Source organism: Erythrolamprus reginae, chromosome 3 (genome assembly GCF_031021105.1).
Source record: "Erythrolamprus reginae isolate rEryReg1 chromosome 3, rEryReg1.hap1, whole genome shotgun sequence".
NCBI lineage: Eukaryota > Metazoa > Chordata > Lepidosauria > Squamata > Dipsadidae > Erythrolamprus > Erythrolamprus reginae.
The window spans coordinates 231,065,938-231,093,475 of record NC_091952.1 but is presented as its reverse complement, the minus strand read 5'-3'; the positions used below and the strand labels follow the sequence as shown (position 1 = coordinate 231,093,475).

The 27,538-nt window shown below is 36.0% G+C and overlaps 1 protein-coding gene across 29 annotated transcripts in view; it reads right to left on the bottom strand.

Moving 5' to 3' along the window:
- The window catches only part of RIMS2 (regulating synaptic membrane exocytosis 2), a 361,362-nt gene that overhangs the window by 84,427 nt on the left and 249,397 nt on the right, over positions 1-27,538 (bottom strand). For 6 of the 29 annotated variants that reach the window (XM_070748179.1, XM_070748176.1, XM_070748200.1 and 3 more), the window contains one exon: positions 19,005-19,037. The exons of 20 other annotated variants lie outside the window; for them this stretch is intronic. In XM_070748179.1, the coding sequence (XP_070604280.1) occupies positions 19,005-19,037 (33 nt within the window). Of the gene's footprint in view, positions 1-19,004; positions 19,047-22,010; positions 22,101-27,538 lie in introns of all 29 variants that reach the window. 3 more of the 29 variants (XM_070748178.1, XM_070748183.1, XM_070748173.1) reach the window with 2 other exon arrangements.

Genomic DNA, 27,538 nt, shown 5'->3' with positions numbered 1-27,538 from the left:
TTTTGCTATTTTGCTTTGAGGGACAAAATCTGAAATATTTTTACAGTGAATTAAGCAGTGTCCCAAGACACTCATTTCTGAGTAATATTTTGTTGGGCTTCTCTGGTCCTTCCACTAGTAAATAGACATTAATTCCATTAAATGAGGTGATTAAGGCCTGTAACTAATAATTGCTTTATAATCAATGCAATATAGAAAGGGCTTTTTGATTGAGAGCGAGTGACTTTTCCAACCTCAAGCAGTTGGTTGTCATGGCTAAGATGATAATGATTAGTTAAGCAAATTACTAATTCGTAACAAAGCTTTGCTTTTAAATGTCCTGAATACTGGCTTTTTAGGAACTGGCTAAATGAGCACTGAGAAAGACAGTCCTTTGAAAGAGTCAACAAAATGTTGAGTGAAAAGAATAGATTATTGGTTAAATACAACTGCCTAGACAGCAATGATATTGCACTAATTAGGTGGGTAGGTGTATGTTAGTATCTCTGTCTTTGTCTCTCTCTCTCTCTCTAAATATGTGTTTGTGTGTTTGTACGCGTATGTGTACACGTATGTGTGGGTGGGTGTGTATAAGAACCCCATCTATATTCCCGTAAGCTGGCCTCTGACCAGAATCCTATGCAGCATATGGAGTTTTGGGGCACATTTTGAATTTCTTAATGATGCAAGCAATATTATATCTGAAATAAAATATAGGAAATCAGCATACCTACCCTAATTCAGTGTAAAATCAAATGATGGTTTCAAATTGCTCAGTTACTTAAATAGGGGCTCACCCATCCTGACTAATAAAAAAATCTCCAGGTCAATGTCATATATTCCTGACAGGCCAAGATATTGTTAAAATGCCAAACTAAGAGGAATTAATTCAAGTTTAAAATTTATATGGCTCAAATAAATCCTTTAATATCCATCAGTTTCTCTATGGTTACAAGTAGATAATTTAAATTCATTTTATGTGAATGCAAATGTGTTATCAGCCCTTAGGAAAATACTAAGATCCATATATTAAGACTAACCCACTTCATTAATAAATGGAGTATTTAATACTTATTTATTAATGCTTATTTCTATGGTGGCACATTCCCTGTAAATTTTTTTATAATATGTATATGTCCAATTAATTTAATCAAACAATGTTGTGAGCCGCCCCGAGTCTACAGAGAAGAGCGGCATACAAATCTAATAAATAATAATAATAAAGAGATTCACAACTAGTCATTAGCACAATTATTGAACACTGGATGAGAAGCAACACTGCCATCTAAAAATGTTAGTTCAAATAGAGAGATGTGTGAGTTATTATTAATTGTAGTATCTTTTTAGAAATATACCAACACAAAGTAATGCTACCGTCCAAGGGAAAAAAGTGATGACAAACTTACTTAACTTTAAAGGCAACATAGATGAAAAAGGCCAACGCTGTTCTGATGACAGCATAGGACGACGAATTCCCAAGAATCCCTAGAAAACTTACATCTTAAAAAGCAAATTCTAATGACAGGTTTGTTGTATATGGTTGTTAATACCAAAAATACCCAGAACTATGTACTGTATAAGGGAGGAAAGAGATGTTCTGACCCAAGTCTAAAGAGCGGAGGTGGCGCAGTGGGTAGAGTGCAGTACTGCAGGCCACTAAAGCTGACTACTAGATCTGCAGGTCAGCGGTTCAAATCTCATCACCGGCTCAAGGTTGACTCAGCCTTCCATCATTCAGAGGTAGGTAAAATGAGGCCCCGGATTGTGGGGGCAATATGCTGGCTCTGTTTTTAAAAAGGGCTATTGCTAACATGTTGTAAGCAGTCCTGAGTCCAAGTAGAAGGGTGGCATTAAAAAAATCAAATAAATAAGTAAGTAAGTAAGTAAGTAAGTAAGTAAGTAAGTAAGTAAGTAAGTAAATAAATAAATAAATAAATAAAGTCATGCTAGAAAGGCAGAAATTAAGTAGAGTCCATTTATGACATACTTAACACAGCACCAAATGACCCACCAATGCTGCCAGTGAAGTTCCGCCCCAGCCCTCAGTTTTCCCTCAGTCTGAATTCCCTAGTTCCATGGCCAACCCCCAAAGCCAAAAAGGAAAACCACAATATCCACAAGTAACAAGTCTGCAACACCAGTCCAGGGATCCATAAACAAAAGCACGGTTTAGGAGTCTGAAGTCAAAGATCCAAGTCCCAAGTCCATAAATCAAGTCCGAAGATCAGAGCCAAGAAATATGATGCAAGATTCACAAAACAGTATTCATGAAAGCCAGGAAAGTGTACATCAAAGAAAATAGGTATTCCTGATAATTTTTCCTCTGGTGTCTGGTTAAATCGCCCTTCCCCAGGTGTTTCTTTTAAAGAGTGGTGGGGCTGCTTCCTGGTGAGCAACCTCACCAACTTCCTCTGTGTTTTCCTCCACTCTGCTCTCCATGCTATTGGGCAGAGGAGACAACTGTTCCTCATCAGACGGGGGTCTGGAGCCTATCATCTCCATCTGCAGCTGATCTGCTCCATCAGGCGGTTCTCTGACTCGTCGGTTCCCCCCTCCCCAACAGGCCAGGGACTGCCTCATCCTCTGCTTATTCTGAGAGGACTGTGTAATTCCTGTCAGTTGGTCCCGGTTCAACTCCTCCTCCTCCAAACCTGGATCCAACAGAACTATGACAAAAGGTATGCGAAACAACTGGGTTTTATAATTAGATAAGTGGGGATTAATTATGGTATATCTTAATTGTGATATATATACATTCATAAGCTCAGTTATGGCTATTCCTGGACCAAAAAATTCATCCAAAAAAATCTCTTCAGATTTTCTCAAGGACTCGAGAAAGAAAGAAATCTTGTGTTGTTGTTGACACATAAAAAGAAAAAACTTTTAATATCCTCTGACAATTTTCTATTATTCAATATTTTTTATTTTACTTATTAAATTTCTAGACTACCTATCTCACTGGTATAACAACTCTCTGTTGGATTACAATATAATAATAATAATAATAATAATAATAATAATAATAATAATAATAAATTAAATCATAATTAAAATTCAATTAAAATTGAAACAACAACAACAACAGTTACAAGTTAAAAACCAAGATGATGGGTATGAGAATCTTTTTTACCCCATCAGCCACCCTCAGGTAGCAGGCCCCAGGCCAATGGCAAAGCCAAGTTTCTAGATACATCTGGAAGAAAAAGAAGTATGGAGGGGGGACCTCACTTTCAATGGGAAAATATTCCAAAGGGCAGGGGTCAAAGCAGAAAAGATTCTTCTCCTGGACACTGCCAGATGAAATTCTTTAGCTGACAGGACCTTTCCACTGGAATGAATGGGGCAGATTAGTCCCATTGGTATGAGGCAGTTCCTCACATAGCCTAGACTCATGTCATAAAGGACTTTAAAGATCATGACCAGATAAGTGAATTGCAAAATGGCAGCCAGTGGCACACATGTGGGTCTCTATATCACTGTGTTCTATATCAGCTGCAGCTTCCAAATACTGTTCAAGGGTAGTCCCTTGTAGACCACATTGCAGTAATCCTTCCGGGAGATGACCATGGCATGAGCGATTGTATACAATACCTTCTTTTGTCCATCTTAGTGATTTTTAGTTCCCCAAACAAAGCTAACCATAATTCCTCCACCCATTCATACTCAGTATGGATTAATAATTATCACATATATCTTAACTAAAACAAAATTGGCTAAAATGATAAAAGGAACACATTTATCTAATCTTTTCAAAGCTGGTTATATAAAATGGATATTCCAGCTTAACTATCTGCCATGGTATTTTGGGAGATGGCTTTTCAGGGATATCACCAACGGGTCTTGGAATCTGAAAGAAAGGTTCACTCCTCCCTCACGTTTGCATTTAAACGTTAGATTTACATTTTGATTCTCACCACCTACTGGAGCACAAAATGGGAGTGATCAGAGCCCTCCACGACCAGGTTGAAGGACTGCCTACCAGAAAAGAGGAAAAAGAAAAAGAACTAAAACACACCAAGGAAGCCCTCAGGATTTGTAGCTATCACAACTGGGTCTTTATCAAATCCAGAAAAAGACCCAGCAGAAGTTCATCCATAACATGCTGTGAGCCGCCCCGAGTCTACGGAGAGGGGCGGCATACAAATCTAATAAATAAAATAAAATAAAATAATACACAGAAGAGAACAACAAACAAAACTATGTTCTCATTCCACACATTGCAGAGATATTTGAAAAGCTCAGGAGGATTTTTCAACCAACACACCATGATCATCATTGTGAGAAAAATTCCAAGAGGCCAAAAGAGCACTCGTTGTATGTTGTGTGTGAGTTTTATATTATATTTTATATTATATTTTTTTAAGAAAAGGAGTCAAAAAAATAAAAGGGAAAATACTTTATTGACAACAAAATAAAGGAAAAAATAGACCGGTGTGCATATAGGGACACGAAGAGATAATGGAGAGACACCGTGAATCTCTGGGGTGATTTGCTCAATATAGAGCATATCATTTATAGGTTTCTTAATGTCTTATTCACACCCCTTCCTCATGTCCATATTTAGAGTGCTTTTACTTCATTTTCTCCTTTGTGTTCCTTGTCTCTTTCAGAGCCCTTTTTGACATTTCATCCTTAATTGATATTTATCTTCTTGTTTATCTTTTCTAAAGGTCCCTTCCCTCAATTCTTGGGTTTGTAATAAACATGTTTGTGTAAAATATTTCCTAGCAGACAATGGCATCACTTTTCCCTTTCTTAGAGTTGCCTGTTATTGAAAACAAGAATTTCTATTGCCAAAATATGGTACAGAATTCTCTTAATTGACATATAGGTCCCTAAATTGTTCTTACAATCATCATCATCATCATCATTAATAATTAGACTTCTATGCCACCCTTATCTAACGACTCAGGGCGGCGTACAACATACATGCATATCCAAGAATAAACTAAGGCAGAAGCTTGTCCACCCAGGATAAAGTGTGATATATGCAGTAGAATGTAGTACCTGAGCTGCTATTATTCAATCATAAAGCTGCTTCCAGGGGAAGTGAAAGAATTTCACACAAAAAATTAATTAGGATTTTCTAATCATTCTCTTCATGATATCCTCCTGTATCACATTCCTTCTCTGACTGGTAACAAATCCGTATTATGAACTGTGCATTTTAAAAGAAGAAGAAGAAAGGGACTGGCTACAAACAATAAATCATCAATGGAGTTAGTAGAAGAACGTAGCTCTTTTTTTTTTTTTAGAATTACATGGTTATGGAATTACAGTCAGAACACAAAGACAAACATAATAGCAAAGAAAGAAAGAGTCCTGGGACTGAAGAGGCTTGAGACACATTTAAGACAAAAGCTCTTTAAGGTAACAATGTGTATATCCAGCAAATAGCCAGGCTGACAGCTTCCCCTTTTAAAGGGAACTGTCAGATGGCTCAACCAATCAAGAGTCTCCATTTTCACGCTTGAATATCAGACCTTGGAGTAAACTATTCAGTATTAATGCTTAATCTTGGAGTAAACTATTCAGTCTTAATTCTTAACATCGCCTCCCCTCTTGGTTTGATCCAACCATTAGCATATGTAGTCCCATAGGTATTGATGTGGTTTCTTCCAAAATTCCACTCATTTCTTGCTGGTGGAGCATCTCATTTAGTTTTATTTTGTTCCTTTTTTGTCCAAAAATCCAAAAACCATATATTCAAACCTAGTCACTTCTCAAAAAGTTCAATATTAATGAATCTTTTGCTGCCAATTGCTGCCAATCTGCCTTCCATTGAGGACCTGTATACTGCACGAGTCAAAAAGAGGGCGGGTAAAATATTTACTGACCCCTCACATCCTGGACACAAATTGTTTCAACTCCTACCCTCAAAACGTCGCTACAGAGCACTGCACACCAAGACAACTAGACACAAGAACAGTTTTTCCCCGAACGCCATTACTCTACTAAACAAATAATTCCCTCAACACTGTCAGACTTTCTACTAAATCTGCACTTCTATTCTACTAGTTTTTCTCATCATTCCTATCACCCATTTCCTCCCATGTTGACTGTATGACTATAACTTGTTGCGTATATCCAAAGATTTTTATTAATATTGCTTCTTCATTGCTTATTTGACCCCTATGACAATCATTAAGTGTTGTACCACATGATTCTTGACAAATGTATATTTTATTTTATGTACGTTGAGAGCATATGCACCAAGACAAATTCCTTGTGTGTCCAATCACACTTGGCCAATAAAATTCTATTCTATTCTATTCTATTCTATCTTTATGATCCCAAGCTAAACAACCTGTTCCTCTGGATAGTCTGAATTTTTTTTCCAGAACCTTCATAAATCCTTCTATAAATTCAGTCTTGCATTGAAGCCTTCAGGGGTCACTTTAATAATAATGTCTTCCTTATTCTCACATTTAAATCTCGAATAGCCCAAGTATTTCCAGGATTTGGGGAATGTGTTTATGCCTTCCTTTTTTGACCAGATGGCACTCTTAAGTCAAGTTTCAATATTAACCAGTTTAATTCAATTTTAATGGTAATAATCCAAAATATAAAGATGATGTTAGTTTTTAAGTAAAGCATTTTGAAATGCCTATCCAAAACAATGCAGGTATTTTTTAAAGTTTTTGCCTTCTCCTTTTGATTTTTTCCCCTTCAATTTTAAAATTCTTCTCCAAATGTAAAATCGCTGCTTTTAAAATAGCAGTGAATCCCTCATTCCTGGATATTGCTTTCGGGTTGAATTTTAGATTTAAAAGATTCTTGTCACCTAGTGCCAGACACTGTTCACCAATTCCACACAACTGCCATGCTTAGATGTTTTTTGGCTGTCCCAGCTGCTTCTCCTTGCCATGGCTGGGGGGCGGGGGAAGCCCGGGGTTCAGCAGGAGTGATCTCTCTCGTGACCTCTCAAGATGTCCTGCCTTAGCTTCACTGTCCCTACAAGGTGGCTTTGGCTCCTCTCAGAGCCTACAAACAGGTAGAACTCAGTGCATAGAATGCATAAACTCATTCCTTGCATCTGATATTGCCGCAATGTCAGCTGGAAGTTAGATATTGATTGTCTTGAAAGAGAAAATGATGCACCCATTTTTCAAGAGGCCATCCTTGGACCCAGCTATAAGAAAATTTTATCCAGGCTCCAATCTCTCTTTCTGGAGGAAGGTTGTTAAAAGATGATAGAAATGCAGCTCCAGAGGACCCTGTATGAAGCAAATTATCAGAACTCTTTTCAGTTTGGGTTTAGGCCAGGATATAGCACTGAGACAGCACTGGTCATGCTTGCCGATGACCTGTGTGCAGGGCAAGATGCAACAATTAGAACCAGATATAGAACAATTGACTGGTTCAAAATAGGAAAACAAGTATGAAAAGACTGCATATTTTCAGCCTGAATTATTCAACTTACATGCAGAGTAGATGATACGAAATGCCAGACTGTATGAATCATAAACCAGAATTAAGATTGCAGGGAGAAATGTCAACAACTTTATATATGCAAAAAGTACCATTCTAATGGCAGAAAATGAAGAGGAACTAAAAAGCCTCTTGGTGAGGGTGGAAAAGGAGAGTGCAAAAGTTGCCTTGAAACATTAAAAAAAAAAGATTACGGCATCCATCATTTCCTGGCAAATAGAAAGGGACAAAATGAAAGCAGTGGCAGATTTTATTTTCTTAGGCTCCAAGATCACTGCAGATGGCAACTGCAGCCATGAAATTAAAAGATGCTTGCTCCTTGGAAGGAAAGCCATGGCAAACCTAGATGGCATATTAAAAAGTAGAGGCATCATCTTGCCAACAAAGGTCTGTATTGTTAAAGCTATGGTTTCCCCAATAGTAATGTGTTGCTGTGAGAACTGAATTATAAGCAAGGCTAAGCACCGAAGAACTGATGCTTTCAAACCGTTGTTGGACTGCAAGGAGATCCAATCCTTGTCAAACCACACCTAGAGTACTGCGTTCAATTTTGGGCTCCACAATACAAAAAAGACATTGAAACTCTGGAAAAAGTACAGAAGACGACAGGCAGAATGATAAAGGGACTAGAAACTAAATCATATGAGGAAAGGTTGCAGGACCTGGGCATGGATAGTCTAGTGAAGAAGAGGTCCAGGGGAGACATGATAGCAGTCTTCAAATACTGGAGGGCCTACCACAGTGAGGAGGGGCTCACACTGTTTTCCAAAGCACCAGAAGGACAGACTAGGAGCAATGGATGGAAACTGACCAAGGAGAGATTCAACCTAGAAATAAGGAAGAACTTTCTGACGATGAGAGCGATCAACTGGTGGAACGGCTTGCCTGCAGAGGTGGTGAACGCCCCAACACTAGACACCTTCAAGAGGAGACTAGACTGCCATATGTCTGGGATTATATAGGATCTCCTGCACTAGCAGAAGGTTGGGCTGGAAGACCCACAGGGTCCATTCCAAAAGGAACTATAAACAAACAAACAAATACACAAATAATCAGTCAATCCTAAAGGAAATCCACCCTAACTGACCTTTGGAAGGACAGATACTGAAACTGAAGGTCAAATAGTTTGGCACCAAACAAGAGGACAGAACTCATTGTGAAAGATCCTGATGCTAGGAAAGATTGAAGACAAAAGGAGAAGGGGACAGCAGAGGATGAGATGGTTAGATGGTGTACATCAGTGCAATGAATATGAATTTAGGCCAACTCCATGAGACACTGGAGGACAGAGGGGCTTGGAGTGCTATAGTCCATGAAGAGTCAGACACAATTTCGTGAATGAACAACACACTACATAAAAAAACAATTCCCCTCCAATAATGAAAAAAATTATATACTAAATTGATATTAAAAAGAGCAAACATCCCAATATACAATATAGCTATTTTTTCTAAATATGTATTTTTTGTTTGTTTGTTTGTTTGTTTGTTTACTTACTTACTTACTTACTTACTTACTTACTTACTTCTCAAAACAACTCAGGGAGGCGTACAACATAATGAAAACAATATGTACGAAGACAACTAATTATTGTTTTAAAAAGAATTATTAATTATTAATAAAATTGTTTTTAAAAAACATATGCAATCATTCCCATTCATTCAATTCAATCATTCACAACATCTGGCAGAGACAACTCGTCTCTCATGGACCCCATGCCCGCCGGCAGAGGTAGGCCTTCAGAGCTTTACGAAAGACCAGGAGGGAGGGGCCGGTACATATCTCTGTACAATCTGCCCTGACAGATTGATTTCTAAAACAATAATTGAACACAGACAATACAAAAGTGATTTAAAGGAGGAGAGTTGACTAATTGCATCAAGCTAAGATTTAGTATCAGGGGATATAATATTTTCCATGAGTACAGTAATCCCTCACCTATCGCGGGAGTTACGTTCCAGACCTTGCCGCGATAGGTGAAATCCGCGATGGGGAATTTATCCTCCTTCCCACCAGCTCCGGATGCCTGGAGGCGAGCAACGGCCGGCTAACCTTTACCCCCCACTACTACTTACTCTGTTCTTTGCAGCAGTTCGGCCAAATGTTGTGTTTTTTGCCTTGCCACGGCTGTAAAGTCCCTGGTGAGCTGCCCCGGCTGTTTCTTTTTTTCTCTCTCTCTCTTCCGCCCTCGAGCACTTCCTCTTCCGCCCTCGAGCCCAGTCTGGAAATCCCCGCCGCGTTCCTTTCTTTTTTTTCCTTTCGGCACTGGCGAGGGGGATTGAACAAGGGGACGGGCCTCTGCCGGAGCTCAGTCCCCGCCCCGCTCATCATTTGGGAGTCCCGCTGGGGGATTCTAGCGCTTGTTTGTGTGATAAAATCATTCAAATGAAGCTGACTTCAAAACCCGCGATGAAGTGAAGCCGCGGCAGGTGAAGCGCGATATAGCGAGGGACTACTGTACATAATCATCTTTTTTGAAATACACAAGACACAATCTATCTGATGTTTTTCATAAGGTGAAATATTTTATTAATATCCATGACTTTATTGGAACCGTCCTGAGTTATCTGAAAGATGAGTAGCTATATAAATTAGATAGATAGATAGATAGATAGATAGACAGACAGACAGACAGACAGACAGACAGAGATTTTAATGAAATACTGATGTTTGTAGCCTTTAACTTTTTGAAACATCTAATTCACTATAACAATAATATCTAACTAACATGGAATCCGCCAGGTTAAAATATCAGGCTAGAAACTGGAAGATTGTGAGTTTTAATCCTTCCTTAGGCACAAAGCCAACTCGATTATATTGGATCGGTAAGTTTCTCTCAGCTCTTTGAAGAAGACAATGCCAAACCACTGCATGGTATATATACTATATACTAAGTTTCTATTAAATTTATTGGTTAAAACCAAATTTTATTTAATAATATACTGAAAGATCCAACAGATACCCACAATTAGGTTGGGCAACTCAGTCATTAAATGAAGCAGTCACTAAATGAAAAGTCAGGACTGTGGCTGTGCTTACAGTCTTATTTTACTTGTCTCTGTTTTTGCAGTACTATGAAGATTTTAAATATGACCACTGATCACAAAATTACCTTTCCACCATAATAGCAAATAATTGTTTTTCCTTAGCAAGTACTCTTTGTGTTGCAAATTGAGTGAACATAACCCAAATCTTCATTTTTTGACAAAAATAAATTGCTGAGTTTCATAAAAGTAATTAACAACATTAAAAATGAAAGGTAGCCGCCCCGAGTCTTCGGAGGGGGCAGCATACAAATCTAATAAATTCAATGTAACTGAAATTGCAAGGACATCAGTCCCAAACAATGTAACTGTTAAATGTTTGAACTGTATATACAGTGATCCCCCGGTTATTGCGTCCCTGACCATTGCGAACAGGGTAATTTGCGATTTTTGAACCCGGAAGTCAGAACACCATCTGGGCATGCGTGCCTTTTTTTTCTATGGGCACGCATGCGTAGATGGGCCGGGCAATCAGCTGCTGGGCGGCTTCCCTGAGGAGTTTCCCCACCGCCCACGCAAACTCCTCGCTGCTGCAGCTTCGAAGCGGCCCGAGCGAACGGCTTGTCTGCAGCCTGCATGCCCGCGCGCCCGTGGCTCGCGCGCCCTTCTCCCACCCACGCCGTTCGCTCCGGCCGCTTCCCAACTGAGCTCTCAAGCCAAGCGCAGAAGTTCGCTTTTGGCGCTTGGCTTGAGGGCTCAGTTGGGAAGGCGCGCGGGTGTTTTAAAATGTCCCCACCGACATGGGGGGCTCGCTAGCATCCTCCCAAACCTGGGTTGGGGGTTCGGGGGGTGCTAGCGAGCCCCCCATGTCAGCGGGGACGTTTTAAAACACCCGTGCCCCTTCCCAACTGAGCTCTCAAGCCAAGCGCAGAAGTTCGCTTTTGGCGCTTGGCTTGAGAGCTCAGTTGGGAAGGCGCGCGGGTGTTTTAAAACGTCCCCACCGACATGGGGGGCTTGCTAGCATCCCCCCAAACCCGGGTTGGGGGTTCGGGGTGGTGCTAGCGAGCCCCCCATGTCAGCGGGGACGTTTTAAAACACCCGCGCCGCCCCCAATCTTCGGCTCCTCGCTAGCGCTGCGGAAGTAAAAACACCATCTGCACATGCGCAGATGGTGTTTTTACTTCCGCAGCGCTACTTCGCGAAAACCCGCTCGTTGCGGGGGGTCCTGGAACGGAACCCTCGCAACGAGCGGGGGATCACTGTATTGCCATTTCTAGGTAACCTTTCTAGGTAAATTATATTCCTTTTGTGGAATTGCAGACAGCATAAATGTATTGTTACTTAATAGTTCATTAGAGATAGTAATTCCATTACGAATCCACACACACACACACAAAGATTTTACCAGTCACTTTCAAATAATGCTAGAAAGTAATTAACCAAATCCCTTAGTACCCAGTACTTATCAAGATTGCAAGAATACTAAACAACAACTCCCAAAATGAACCCACAATGATATGCATTTTAATATTATTTCCACCAAATGCATGATCCAGGTTGTCCAATAAGCACTATGATATTGGTTTAAAATCACCAAACTCTTTAAGAGAAATGTTACTCTTAACAAAGAGTTAAGAAATTCTGACTTTCTGTTCCTTCCATTAAAAAATTAGCCATTAATTTATTAATCTACTGAAATATTTAAATGGAACCAACATAGGCATGCTCTCAAAATGTGTATAAATCTTGAAGCGAGATTTTTTACAGCATTAACTCTTCTATGCTGGATCCAAATATAGTCCCTTCATTTTCTCTGAGATGCAATCTATCTCTTGGCAGGAATCTTGCATCTTATCTTTAAAGAATTCAAAACACCATCTTGATGACATCATATGTATAGTCAATAAATACTTCCTATATTCTTCTTTCTCCTTCTGGGTCATATTGCTGATAGAAAGCAATTAGTGAAGAAAACACTCCAGAGCTTCTAGATTCTTAGAGCCTCATAGTCCATTGAAATGTCTTCAAATTTGTCCCTCTTGGTAAGAGTTATTACTTCCTTTTTTTTCAGGGAAGAAGGAGAAATCTTTTCCTCTGCAGAATGTGTAAAGTCTTCTTCCCTAATCTGTGAAGCTGGTTTTCGTCTAGTTAATAAATGTTAATAAATTTAAAAGTTAATAAATGATGTCCTGGAATCTATTCTGCAGCTATTTTTGATGGTGAATTTTGATAAATTTTGCCTTTATGACATATTTGTCCATCTCTCTGCTCCATCCAGTTGATTTTATGATGTGTTTTCAGAGGTCTTTTGGTAAGGACACAAGAAGAGTCTTTCGCGCCTTCGCTCGCAACAGAATACCGTATTCCACCAGACTTGAAATACTGCAACTAGACAATTTACAACTACGTTGCCTCCAATCTGATCTAACTATAGTTCATAAAATCATATACCTGTTAATGACTATTCCACCTTCCACCGCAGTAAGGCACAAGCCTGTAATAGAGTCAAACTAAATGTAAATCACTCTAAACTCGACTGCAGAAAATACGACTTCAGCAATAGTGATCAATGCCTGGAATGCCCCACCTGACTCTGTGGTTTCTTAGATTGTCTACAATTGACCTCTCACCATTTCTAAGAGGTCTGTAAGGGGGATGCATAAGTGCACCATTGTGCCTACTTACTTACCCTGTCCTATTGTGCTTTTTAAATGTTATCTTTATACAAACTACTATCCTATATATGTTTGACAAATAAATAAATAAATAAAAATAAAAATAATTTTTGATATTCTCCAAGGGCTTCCTGAGTCCACTTCAGGAATTCTTCATCTTCCCTGGAAGATGGACAGTTTTGTTTCTAGTTTTGTAGCAGTATATTCAAAGTTTGAGAAAGATTCAGAAAAGAGATGGGAAAACATTGACGAACACATTCATAGTTTTCTGGAAAATGAGTAGACAATCCATTAGTTCAGAAAGAAATTGAAAAGTCTCTATCCTTATGAGATGAAAGATAAAGCGTATTATGATGTGAGAGTATTGCAGTGGTTTAAATTTCTATAATTTAATCTCAGGTGTGCTCCTGCATAGCTTCAGGACCTTATGAAAATCACACAATAATAGGTAGGCTTTTGTGCTCTTTTCGGAAGCTGCAGAAAAGTATTCTTCAAAGCCACTTCAAGAATAATGATCTCTTGCCTTTGGCCTCTCTATCAACAAAAAGAGATCTTTCCTTGAAGGTTAGTGGCATTTAATTTTTTTTTAATTTAATGAATAAATAAAGATTAGTTTCTCTTTCGCTCTAGTGGGAGGGCAGAGGTGTGTGACATGCCAGCAAAATGAAGTTAGACATTTTTTGAATTTTTGACATACTGAGTCCACAGGGTTTGACATCACTATTTTATAGCTTACATTCAAAGAAAGAAGTACCAATTTGATTTTTAAAAATACTTGTTATCAATCAACCTGGTCTTGATTATTGCTTTCATGCAATATGTATTAAATCAATCTGTTTTTATAAGCAGACAGATAAATCAACTTGTTTCTATAAGCAGACAGCTAAAGTACCATAAATACAGCCTTTACATTGTTGTATTGGAAAGAAAATGTAACTAAACACACTTTCTTCTTGAGATTGCAGTGTAGGATATGCCATGCTGGGTTGTTAGATACGCAAATCAATGCAGAGTCTTCAATCGGTGCAGTGATGGCTGACTATTATATTCCCAGGAAAATCAAGGTGCATTTTCCCCCTTAAAAATCTATAAAACCAGAAAGATCTTGTAGAAAAGTCTGCAAGAACTATATATAACAGTCAGTACAAAATAGCACTGTAATTTTAAGGTAGAAATAAAACATAACTTTGTAATAAAATTATTTATGCAATTAAAGTATTATAAGATATATAAAAGTGGGTATATCTGAGAGCTACTTAAAATTAACTAACAATTATTTACCCAGACAATTTATATCTATTCAAGAAACTCTGGGCAGATTAAAATATTGAATTTACACTGCAAATCATCATCAAATAGAAAATAAACTCCATAGAGAATTACCAATAACATTAGATTATCGTCAATAGACTAATTTATTTTAGTTTAGTAAATGGTGAGAAACTGAACAAAAATCAACACCAATTCACACTGAAGTATAAAAACATGAATGTTAATAACAGTCAGTTATTAATTTCAGTATATTGAAATTATAGAACTTTGGAGATAGTGGAAGCTTTCTGAAAGATGCAATTATATGTCCCTGGGCTAATGTCATGCATGTCAAAAAGTTTCAGCATATGACTATTATTTGTGCTTTCCATTGAGCACTTTACCTGCTTTAGCAAGCAGAATTGTCACCAATATTTCTATAGCCTAAATGTCAAGTTCTTCTTCTCCACATCCAAATTACTATTTAAGATACTAATGGTCACTTACAACCACTCTACTTTCTACTTTTAAAATAAAAAATATAAGAAATAATTACAATTCTTTGGAACTTTAACCACTCAGTCATTCACATTAGGTTCTAGTTACTTACATATAGTCCCCAATAACCACTCTGTTCCCATCCAGGGAATAATAAAAAAGTGAGTTGTGAGCAAAAATAAAAAAATCAAATCTTTTAAATCTAGTCACTAGCTTTCTCTACTTGTGAACCACTTGTTAAGAATATAAGAAGAACCATGCTGAATCAGGCCAAAGCCCATCGAGTCCAGCATTCTGTGCCACACAGTGGCCCATCAATTGTATATGGGGATCTTGAGCAGAAAGAGAAGGCAAACCCTCCCTTTCCCCTGACCCCCAACAAATGGTACCCAAGGGAATCCTGCCTGCCTCAACCAACATAGAGGCGGCATAAATCCGTTCATGAATTTATTCATTGTTTGCATGCACTAGTATGTATACTTTTACATCCCCAACCAATATACTATGACCATTTTAATTAATTTATAAATATGTTAAGCAGAGGCATCAAAGAAACTTCTCTTGTTCCCTGATTAGTGTTAACATTCGCTACACATTCTATTTGTTCCCAGACCTCAGAATTCTGACAAACACTTTCCCTTAATAAATGAATCCCTCTGCAATTTATTTTTCCCTTGGATTTATGGAATAATAATAGCAATCTTCCAATGCACAGTAATAGATTGAAGAAAGTTAAAGAAATCCAGAAGTAAACTACTGCTGTTTTAACTTTTCCCCACCTAAATAATTCATACAAGAATTTTTAAACATGTTACAGAATTTATAAGGTACAACATTCTTTTCAATAACAATCACCAACATATCATTATCATTACTCCCATGCAAATCTCTAAAATATTCCTGCGAGATTTCTCTTGTTTCAGATTCAGTCCAATAATTTTACCACTTTTACTTTTAAATTTGTTCACTGTGAAAAAGGCTTCCCAGTCATCTCTTTTCAACCACTTCAAAAATATTTTTATTTCAAATTTTTCTGTACCTCTTTTTAATCTTAGGCAATCCTTGCTCTCTTTGAACCATATTTATGCAATTACCTTTTCCCCTATACACTTTATATCATTTTTATCAACTATTTTATATATATTTTTCTTCATCTACAGCCTTTTCACTTTATACCTTCACTATCATTTTAATGCTTCCAATTAGAATAACTTCAAATACTTTTATGTCATTCCATAACATACTTTCAAACATTTCCCATACTCTCTTTTCTTCATATTCACTCTGTTAAAAAATTGATCATTCTTTTAATATTTTTTTCATATAACACTTATAATTTCTTTTCTCATCATTGTTCTACATTAGCTTCCTTCACTAGCTTCCCTATCCATTTCTAAGGCATATTCTTTATGCTATGAAAAAACAGTCTGCTCTTATTTCATAGTCTTTCATCTCTTCTGTAATTTTCAGTAATTCTAGGTTTTATCGTGAGCAATCAAGTCAATCATGCTTCTGAATTCCTTGTCCATGTGTACAAAGAGAAAAGTTAAGCCACCCAACTTCAAAGGAGTCTTTACCCCAATCTATGGTTCCATGCACATACATTTTGTGTTACCGCTATGCATTCCGCTGAACTAAGAAATGAAGAATTATGCAGGGTTCTATTGTGAATTCAATTATTTCAAAGCCATTTCCTCCTATTTGATAATATAGTTTTGGACTTCTCAATTTTCCATCGTACTCTGACAACATTTATCATAGAAGTCTATGGTAATGTCAAGAAGAAATATTGTGACCTAATTATGAATTTTATTGTTTTGTCTTTTTGATTATTAAGAAAACAATGTTCTAGTTTCACGTTCTGGAGAAAAAGCCAGTTTTACCTTGAATAAATAATATTGGCATTTTAATATTTAATCTAATATTTTAATATGATGTAATCTGAACTAATATAAGAATCAAAGCACAAATATTCTTTGGCTTTTGAGCTCCTGGGAATGTTGCAGTGCAATTTTTAGATCAAACAGAAAATAAATATGGATATAACATTGAAATTTATAGGTAAAATGTATACATTAGAGAAAATATGCACATGACATAGACTGAAGAAAAATGTTTCCACAATGTATTTGCATATAAATTCCATATGAATTTTCATGCAGTTTTAATGCGGATAATGTGAATGAAACAGAACAGAAATATTTGAAAAAGGAAAGCATTGTAGAAATTGAAACAAAGATTTGTCTGTATCTTCTTCTAGCAATATTGGATAGGGGTTGGCTTTCTTATCAAGTGAATAGTAATACCGCAAATGTGATTGCAAAACATTTTATCATAAGTACATATCATTCTCTAATTAGTGAAAAGTTTGCAGTATAACATGTTAATATGTTCTATTTTTACCTGACTTAATATTTTAAGATAAAGAGAAATAAGTGAAATAAAGTCTAATTTTTAAATCTTAACTTATGGTTTTAGAGAAACACTCTGATAGTGTTTACATGACATGACTGATCCATATAGCTAGGTCCAGTGAAGGGCTACCAAAATTTTTACCACCACACTGTGGGTATGGGACGCCCTGCATTTTCTTTCAACATCTTTCAGTGCAAATTGGGTGCTCTAGGGTGGAGCTCCATTTTCACTACCCTACTGCGTGGGTCTGAGCAGTAGCCCACCCCTGGCTAGTCCCCAGTTAACAGATTCACTTCCATGTACTGTGTACTAATTATGTTAGAACCATTACAACCATTATGTCAGGCTTTCCTGCCACTGCAAAAGAAAAAAACTCCTAGTTTGTTTATCAGAGCAAATCTACAATGAAATCGGTGATACAATGAATAAAATAAATCCTGAATAATATGGATGTTGCATCAGATAAATCCTAATCCTTTCGGAATCTTTTTACAGTATGTAAGATACATCTTAAAAAGATAAGGTCTCACTTGAGTTGATGTAGATTTATTGGCAACAAGATGGAAAAGCATTGGTATTAATTTCTGAGGGTTTTTTTTATTCTCAGTTTACTCTATAGCCCTATAATTTCCTTTTGGTCTCACATCCATGTATTCATTAGTTATATCTGAAAAGGCACAGATAAGTGTACTGATCTTGAGTACAAGTATTTGATTTAAAATTCAAGAACACACCTTAAAAACTTCACTAGCATTATTAATGTAATTTATATCCCACCTTTATTATTTTTACAAATAATTCAAAGTGGAGAACATATTCAACCCACCTTTCTTTTCCTATTTTCCCCAGCAACTCTGTGAGGGTTAGGTTGAATGTGACTGGCCCAAAGTTCTGAACACACGTATATGTGTGTGTGTGTGTGTGTTTGTGTGTACATCAAGCATTATATCTGAATTGTATCTTTTTAATTCTTTTTCACTGAATGCAGCAATAAATCTGCAAAAATAATGCTAATCTGTTAATCCATGAAAGGCTAGTAATAAACTTAATATTAACCGCTCCAAACTTGACTGTAAAAAATATGACTTCAGTAACCGAGTTGTCGAAGCGTGGAACTCATTACCGGACTCCATAGTGTTATGCCCAAACCCCCAACACTTTACTATTAGATTATCTACGGTTGACCTATCCAGATTCCTAAGAGGTCAGTAAGGGGTGAGTACAAGTGCACTAGAGTGCCTTCCGTCCCCTGTCCTATTGCTCTCCTATATCTCCTATACCTTTCCTCTATTCCTATATCTCTTCTTCTATTCTTTCATTGATATATTCTATTCCTATATCTTCTTTTCTACTATTTCTTAGATAAATTCTACTATGAGTATCTCCTCTATAACCTTCATCATGTATTTTACTATGTGTATATTGATATATACCCACTAAAACCCTCATTGTGTATTGGACAAAATAAATAAATAAAATAAAAATAAAATAAATGAATATAAATTTGTAGGATGAAGTATAATGTTTTGATGTTAAACTGAAGCACACATATTTTTATGTTATACATTAAAGCATACATTTGGGGGGGTGAAGGGAGGGAGGGAAGGAAGGAAGGAAGGAAGGAATGAAAGAAAGAAAGACAGAAAGAAAGAAAGAAAGAAAGAAAGAAAGAAAGAGGTATTCTTTGCAATGAAAGATGAAACATGAGAGATGTATTGACAAAGATTTCCAGACAAATTAAAAACAAAATAGACCAGTAGAAGAGACAGACCTGGGTTTCTTCTCCATGATGAGTCCACTTCTTCTGTTACCACATCGTGCAATGGACAGACAGAGACACAAAGAAGATGGACGTGAGTGGATGTACTCAGAAGGTAAAAACTGACACTGAGGGAAAGGGCCACAATTGTTTGAGAAAGAAACCTGTAGTGCATAGTCAGTCAATGGGAAAAAGAAAAGACAGCAAACACTAAAAGGAGTAATTTATCCATTTGAACAAGAAAGGATCAGAAACGGATCAAAAAAATAAGTTAGTGATCTTTTTTTTTTAAAGTTTCATTTATCTTTCTAATCTGTTATGTTTTCCTATGCCTACAAAAAGCATTTTCTATAAAATTTAGTTTTGCTCAAAGATATGCATCTTAAACATTTTGAGATAAAGATGAAACCTAATAAACTGTTTATTAATTACTCTAAATTTTTTAATAGGTTTTGGTATAAGACAAATAAAAATAATTATTTCTAGATTGCCCATTATAATGAACATTTGTAAATAAATGTGTAAGTGAGATTGCAACATAAGGTATATTAAAAGTGAGTGTTTGTTCTGACGTTCAAACTCATGACATCCAACCAAATACTTTTTTTCACAATATTGTAGTATTTTACTTTAAAAAAAAGATTTTTATTTAAAGTTTTTTTAAAGCTGATGTTTTTGACGTATACAAAAAAAGAAAACAATACATAGAAAATACTCAAGTATTCTATATCTCATTTAATGATCAAGTAATTAACAGAAGCAAATTTAAGCAGAATAACTGTCAAAAACATTACATTAAAATTTGTTCTCAAGTCTATGTACTAAAAAAAGCAATATTATTTCTCTGGGAACATTTTCAGTTTCTTTTATAGGAGTCTACAAACTCCTTACCATCAGCTTTGAATCCATTCTAATTCACAACTTTCCTATCTAGACTACCACTTGCTGAAGTAACTAAATCTCCAATGTGCAACAGTGAAGTTTCAGTGGTGGACTAGATTTTCTATTAAAAGTAAATTCTGGCACCAGGAATCTGGATTATAGGAAACCCTATAACACTACAAAATCCTCAGTCTAGAATGAATTACATATTTCACTAAATATGAATTGATTCAATTGATTCAATTGATTATTGAATGCAAACTGCTACTTTATTATTATACTGTGGTCTCTGCTGTTTAAAGTATTAAATATTACAATAAAATAAGTGATTTGATTTTATTTCACCTTATAGACTTTATAGATTATATCCATTTTTGAGAGTCTGGTCATATTGGGTAAAATATAAGTTAAAAAACCAGGTAAGTAAGAAAGAAAGCATCATCCAAGGAAATATGATGTTCAAGGTGCAAGTTGGCATTTATAAAAGTCTTAATATATTGGGAGCTATTTGAAGTTCAACCTAGGACAAAGCATTCTTGGTAATAAATCCTACTGGGTTCAATGTGATTATTGCCAGTAATAAAAGGCAATATCTTTTCATTCAGTATTATTAAAATGTACAACTTTAAAGATACAGTCATTATTTTAATTATAACAATAACTTATACTAACCTAAACCTAAACTTAGTAAAGCTTTAGTAAAATACTATTCATAAAAATCAACTGGCTACTCATTTATTTATTTAATTGGTTATAAGTCACCTGACCACAAGCAATGAAGATAAGATGTAAAAATTTTAAAACAAGTCATAAAATTATAATGAAAGAAACCACAATTATTTCCATGGAAACATTTCTGTGTATCAAAGTCACAAATGAACAGAATGGTATATATATTTGTATAGACACTAAATATCAGCCCTTAAGAGATATTCAAGCTGAAGATAAAGAAAACATAGAGAAAGAATCAACTCTAATCTTTCAAATTGTCTTCTTTCCTTGAAACTTATCAAGAGGATATTAACCACAAAAATATCAAGATCCATGTTTACATCAGAAGGTGGTGTAAATTTAGAAATAACCATTCCACAAAGGAGGAAAAAAATTTAATGTAATATTTCTTTTTTTAAGCTTCTATCAAAACACATCAATAATGCATAGAAAAATGTATCTGGAATAAAGAAATACAAAAATCATTTAGTGTTCTTTAAAACAAAAGCAACTCCATTGTGCTATAATAAACAGTTCCACCTATAACTTCCCATGGGTTGTTTTAGACATGTTATAGATACTGAGGACAAAGAGAAGTTCCAGAGCTGAAAAAGTAAGAAAGGAGTTGAGAAAAAATACTGCTTCCCAATTAGACTACTTTCTGGAAAGGATGATTTCCTCTTCATCAATAAAATATAATTTGAAATATGAGAAAGAAAGTACTTTCTCTTCATAATTCATTCAGAAATTTAGAATCCACTTATTTAGCAGGAAAATAAGACCTATAACTTACTGCTTCTATCAGTACCTCTCTATATGTGCTTCTAGGATATTCAAAATTCTACTTTCAAGAACAACAAAGAAAGTTTTCAAAGGATTCAAAGTTCTAATTTATTGTTTTTCGCTTTGTTAGTTCCCTTTCTTGTAAAAGACAAATCTTCTAGTGAATCTCATCATCTACTTAGTTCTTTCATCTTCTCTTAATTATTCCTCCCCCTTGCATTTAATTTTCCCATCCACCACTCTGACTGCCTACTTCTATCTCTATCAAATAGCTTTACTGTATTCCTTTTTTCCCAATGTGAAAATGTACCAGTCAATCCTTCCAAAATGGCTTTGATCATTCAGGAAACTTCCACACATTTGAATTCTGATTTTTCAACCGCACATGTTATGACAAAAGGAATGAGCTCAATATCTAATTTATGCCAAGCACTTTTTCTATTTGATCTGCATTCTAACACAACATTTCTGCTACTCTACAAAAGAAACTGTGCCACATGAGTAATCTAAATCTACATACTAAAAAATAAACAAATGAACCACAAATTTAGAAAAAAATTACACACACACTGATTACAAAAGCATGAAATGCAACAATTTTATAGTATCATGCTTTCAGATGGTTTCGAAACCCTGACAAACCTGGCGGGGTATGATGTTTCTTTGTCAGAAATGATTGCTCATCAGTTACTGTATCATTCACCTTTTTCTGCTGGTCTTCCCATGTAACTTCTAGCGTAAATCAAAAGAAACCAGAACTTATCAGAAGGATTAAGCAATTTCTACAAGATACCTGTCATTAATTGATGCACTTTATTATTGAACAGTACATAATTACTGGAAGGATCAATCTATGTTCCATTCCTTACTCATTGATTATATGGGATTTGCAAAGATTTAAAAAAATTAGCTTGAAATTTATTATCGTATACCCACCCTACATGAATACCCCATATGATATAAACAATACTATGTTTGAAAAGCAGCCTTTCAAATTAATAGATTCTAATGCCTTTACTCTGTGCTGATACACCCGTGATCAGAAGAGATTACAAGATCAAATTTGAAAGAAGAAAGTGAACAGAGAATATAATAGAAATTGGAGGCTAGGATAAAAAGTAGACAATCCATACACTTCATTAGTAGTTAAATAAGCTTACATAGCAAGTTTAATTTAAATTGTTTCCTATACTATACTCAAACATACAGAAGAAATTTTTTGAAATATGTATAAAATATAAAAGATGGCACATAAAGGTAATATACTGCCAATTAATAATTTAAATAATTGAGAATTATTTTTATAATATAGTAATAGCAATAGCACTTAGACTTCTATATACAGCTTCACAGTGCTTTACAGCCAGCTCTAAGCCGTTTACAGAATCAGGATATTGCCAACAATCTGAGTCCTCATTTTACCGACCTCGAAAGGATGGAAGGCTGAATCAACCTTCAGCCTGTTGAGATTTGAATCATGTTTCCAGCATGTTATTTTATGAATGTGCTCATACATTTTTGATTTTGATTTTTAAAAATGACTAAAATACTTTGTTTTTCAATAATATGAAAATATGTACTTAACAAAACAAAAGCCTTACCCATGTTTTGGATAATAATATTACAAATTGATGAAACCATTTAAACAATCATATGATAATCTATCAGCTTCCATGAGACTATTTTTGTATAATTTATTATACATATATGTATGTATATATAATAATAATCAATAATCAATTTATTATACAATAATATATACTTCTCTTTCATAGTTATAATTATCAATCCCCGGTTAAGAAACGTCGACATATTCCAGGTACTTGAATTCGGTTTTACTAAAATCTCTTACTGAATGTGCAGATCTTAAAACAGGACACCCAAATACACACTAATACATAAACGTCTGTATTAAATATATGCTCATTAGCAAATATTTTCTTTCATTTGTTATGAAACTCCTCTCATTTTGCTTCACTGATTATTCTAAATTCTAATATTTTGAAGGAACTTTTATGTGTTCAAGCCATAATTTTAGATATTTCTGCCGCATTCTCTTTTATTCACATTGTTTTTATGATCTTTCTCACTGTGTTGCTTCAGACCATTTTACTTACCTTTTATGCATCTTTACTAGGTACCTTTTTTGACATGCAGCGATCTGAAATCTTCATAGTACAGTGGTACCTCATGATATGAACTTAATTGGTTCCAGGAGGAGGTTCGTAAGGTGAAAAGTTCGTAAGACGAAACAATGTTTCCCATAGGAATCAATGTAAAAGCAAATAATGCATGCAAATCCTTCAGGAAAATCCCAAACTTTAGAAGGGAGGCGAACAGAGGGCAGGGAGGAGCAGCTAAAGGGGACGGGTGGAAGAAGCAAGGCTAGGCTAAAGGGTGAGTGGGAAGGAAGAAAGGCAAGGGGGGCGCCCCTCTCTTTTCTTTCTTCAAAAGACACCCTTTCAGTGCATGTGCAAGCACGCTGTTCTACTTTTTTAAATGCAAACTCTTTCCCCCTCCAAGCAGCCCTTCCCTTTTCTTTCTTCAAAAGACACCCTTTCAGTGCCTGTGCAAGCACGCTGTTCTCCTACTTTCTTCAAAAAAGGGGGAGGAAAAAGAAACCCCTTCATCCCAGCAGCAGCGGCTTGGGTTCGTAAGGTGAAAATAGTTCGGAAGAAGAGGCAAAAAAAATCTTAAACACCGGGTTCGTCTCTCGAAAAGTTCGTTAGAAGAGGCATTCGTACGATGAGGTACCACTGTATTCCAAATATTCATTAACCATTTATATGAAGAGTTTATTATTCTAGCAGTTTTATTATTTTCTTCCCTGATGATTTGCAACATAGAATTTTCTTTCTGTTCAGCAACCACCCATTGTGACATTTTGCTATAAAATGTTTCAGCAGTAGCACACATTTCCAATTCTGCAAAACTAGCACCATTCAACATAGACTTTCTGAAATGTCAAGAAGAAGCAATTAACAATACATGTTTTGCTTCCGAATTCAGAATACCAGAACATTAATAAAATCTATGAATATGAAAACAGTATTATTAGCATTGTTTCTTTACAGGTTTGACATTAAAATGAGGGGCTTACAAGGCAATGTGACTTCAAAATTGAACATAGGTTCAATTTTGGGGCCTATGAGACCTTTTTGTGCTCACAAATAATAGAATCAACAAGCAACAAAGGACTGAATTTATAATAAAAGTTTGATAACACCAAAGAAATCTGTTATATGGGGAAAAAAATTGTTGTATTTTCTTAGTAATAGCAGAGCATTAAAATTTAGGCTGTTTATTGCCCCCATATTTACAGCATTCTATGGGAGACTTACAAGGTAAAATTATTTGCATATTGTGTCCAACAATCTCGGTCCTCATTTTACCGACCTCAGAAGGATGGAAAACTCAGTCAATCTTGAAACCTGTCAGGATTGAACTCCAGGTATGGGCAGAGTTCACCTGCAATACTGCAATTTAACCACTGCACCATCAGGGATCAGGTTCATATGCATTATTCAACAGTACACTGCATTCCGGAAGTGGAAATATTGGTATTATTCTGGTACCATCTAAACTCTATCTCAGATATTTATTAGGAATGAAAAACATCAGAATATCTATTAAACTGATTTCTAAAAATTTAGCTAATGTAATCCAGGTTATATATTTTTAATTTATTACAATTATATACTGCATTTTTTGGAGTATAAGACACATCTAGATTTTAGAGGTGGAAAACAAGGAAAAAAGTATTCTGAACCAAATGGTGTAGTAATATATTATTTAATAAAATACCAGTGTAGCAGAATACTTGTTACAAACATGTATACTTTTTACAACCATGTACATTTTTTTACAAACTTCAAACTTGACAGCTTTAAGACTTGTGGACATCAACTCCCAGAATTTCTGCTCCAGTCATGCTAGCTGGGGAAATCAGAAGGCAAAAACAGCCCCATTTTTGTGAAAAATGGGTCATATTTTGGCCGTTATTTTGCAAAAACTGGGTGGGCAAAGGGTTTGGGAAGTCTTCAGGGAGCTCCTGTGTGCTGGGAGATGGCAAAAATGCCCCCATTTCTGTGAAAAATGGGCCATTATTCACCCATTCCCCCCCCCCCCCCCCCCCAAATTGAGGCATTTTTGCCTTCCCCCAATCCTTGGGAGCTTTCTACAGGCAGGGGATGGGGCTTCAGGACAGCAAAAATGCCTGCATTTGGTGTATAAGACACTTGTAAACACATTTTCACCCTCTTTTGGGGGGGGGGGGCGATATGTTTTATACTCCAAAAAATACGGTATGTCTTTTCTAGAGGAGCTCAGATTGATATGCATAGTATTCTCTGCTGTTTTTCAAATAAATATGTCCTGTAAATTGAACCAATAACAGTAACTGGCCCAAAGTCACTTAGATTAGATAGATTAGATCTTGGTTCTCTCCAGGGCCAATTCAACACCTGAATTGCTAACTCTGTGTTAGGATTTCATGATTATGTTCTTTCTACCCTCCTTTCTTAAAATGCAATATATTGAATTATATGGCATCCTACCGTGTACTTCAATACTAAACAAATACATCAAATATAGAAAAGTACAGTACCAATGAGTCATTGTCAATTATGGGTATTTTTAGAGCAATGTGCTCTAGAATTATAGAATTATAATTTTGTAATAATAATAATAATAATAATAATAATAATTATTATTATTATTATTAATTAGATTTGTATTCCACCCCTCTCTGTAGACTCGGGGCGGCTCACAGCAATAATAAAAACAATGTATAACAAATCTAATATTTTAGAATAATCCTAATAATAGTATAGAAATAGAACTACAGTACTCCTTTTACAAGTAACCTATTTTTATGCTAGATATTTAAAGATTTAACAAAGTAATTATTGTGAACAGCTTTAAAAGGCAACACTTTTTTTACCTTGCATTCACTACAAAGCTAAACTTACATTTAGACAAAAATATATTTTGCATTTAGCATCTTTCTGAATTCTTCACTTGGTATATTTTCTAACTTTCCATGATTGTTAAATGGTTTTCTGGAAAAGTACTGGGCATTAGCAAATCTATGACTAAACTTTGAGAAAAGAAGAAACTTTGAAAATGACTTCCTCTATTAATAGCTCTATTTAAGTAAGCCTATATAGTAAGCACTAACTCAGTGGTTCTCAACTTGTGACTCATAGCCTCCCTGGGGGTGCACAATGTCATCACTGGGTTTGCAAAGGCTTGAAGAAATGTTATTGTCAACTTCAAACAGAACCTGGCAAAAACATGTTTCTGTTCCTCAGTTGCCACATGGGAGGAGTAAGAAGGTTGTAATGCCTTACGAGACATAACAGGGAATTTTCTTGTGAGAATCAAGATCATCTCTACTAGAAATGAATAAGTTCGGGGAAGGAGTGCCTGGAGAACCTGCCCAATTTAATCAAGTTGGCCAATGTGACCTATGACATTTGGGGATGGGTTTATTTCCTATTTTAATTATACTGCAACCATGGGAAAGATTTAGAGTTGTTTTTCCTTTAGAGCTGTGCCAATATGTTGTACTCAATAAACAGATGTTTAAGGAGGATTCTAATATCAGAGTTCGGATTTTGCTTGGGTTGATTAGTTGCAGCCTTGACAGTTATGATTTAAATCTTAAATCTTGGTGGTTTGTAGCCACAAAACATTATTTAAAGGGATTTTCTTGAAGAAAGGTTGAGAACCACTGCACTAAGCATGGCCAGAGGAAGATCGGTTTAACAAATTCCTTGATGAAATAAAAGATATTTTAGGTATCCTTTTAGGACCAGATTATCTCAGGGACCGCCTTCTGCTGCACAAATCCCAGCGACCCAGTTAGGTCCCACAGAGTCACCAAACAATGCCGCTTGGCAGGACCAGGGGAAGAGCCTTCTCTGTGGCGGCCCCCGGCCCTCTGGGAACCAACTCCCCCCAGAGATTAGAATTGCCACCACTCTCCTTGCCTTTCGTAAGCTACTTAAAACCCACCTCCTGCTGCCAGGCATGGGGGAATTGAAGATACTCTTTCCCCTAGGCCCTTACAATTTTATGCATGGTATGTCAGTATGTATGTTTGGTTTTTATAATAATGGGTTTTTAATTGTTTTAGTATTGGATTTATTATTCTATGCTGTTTTGTT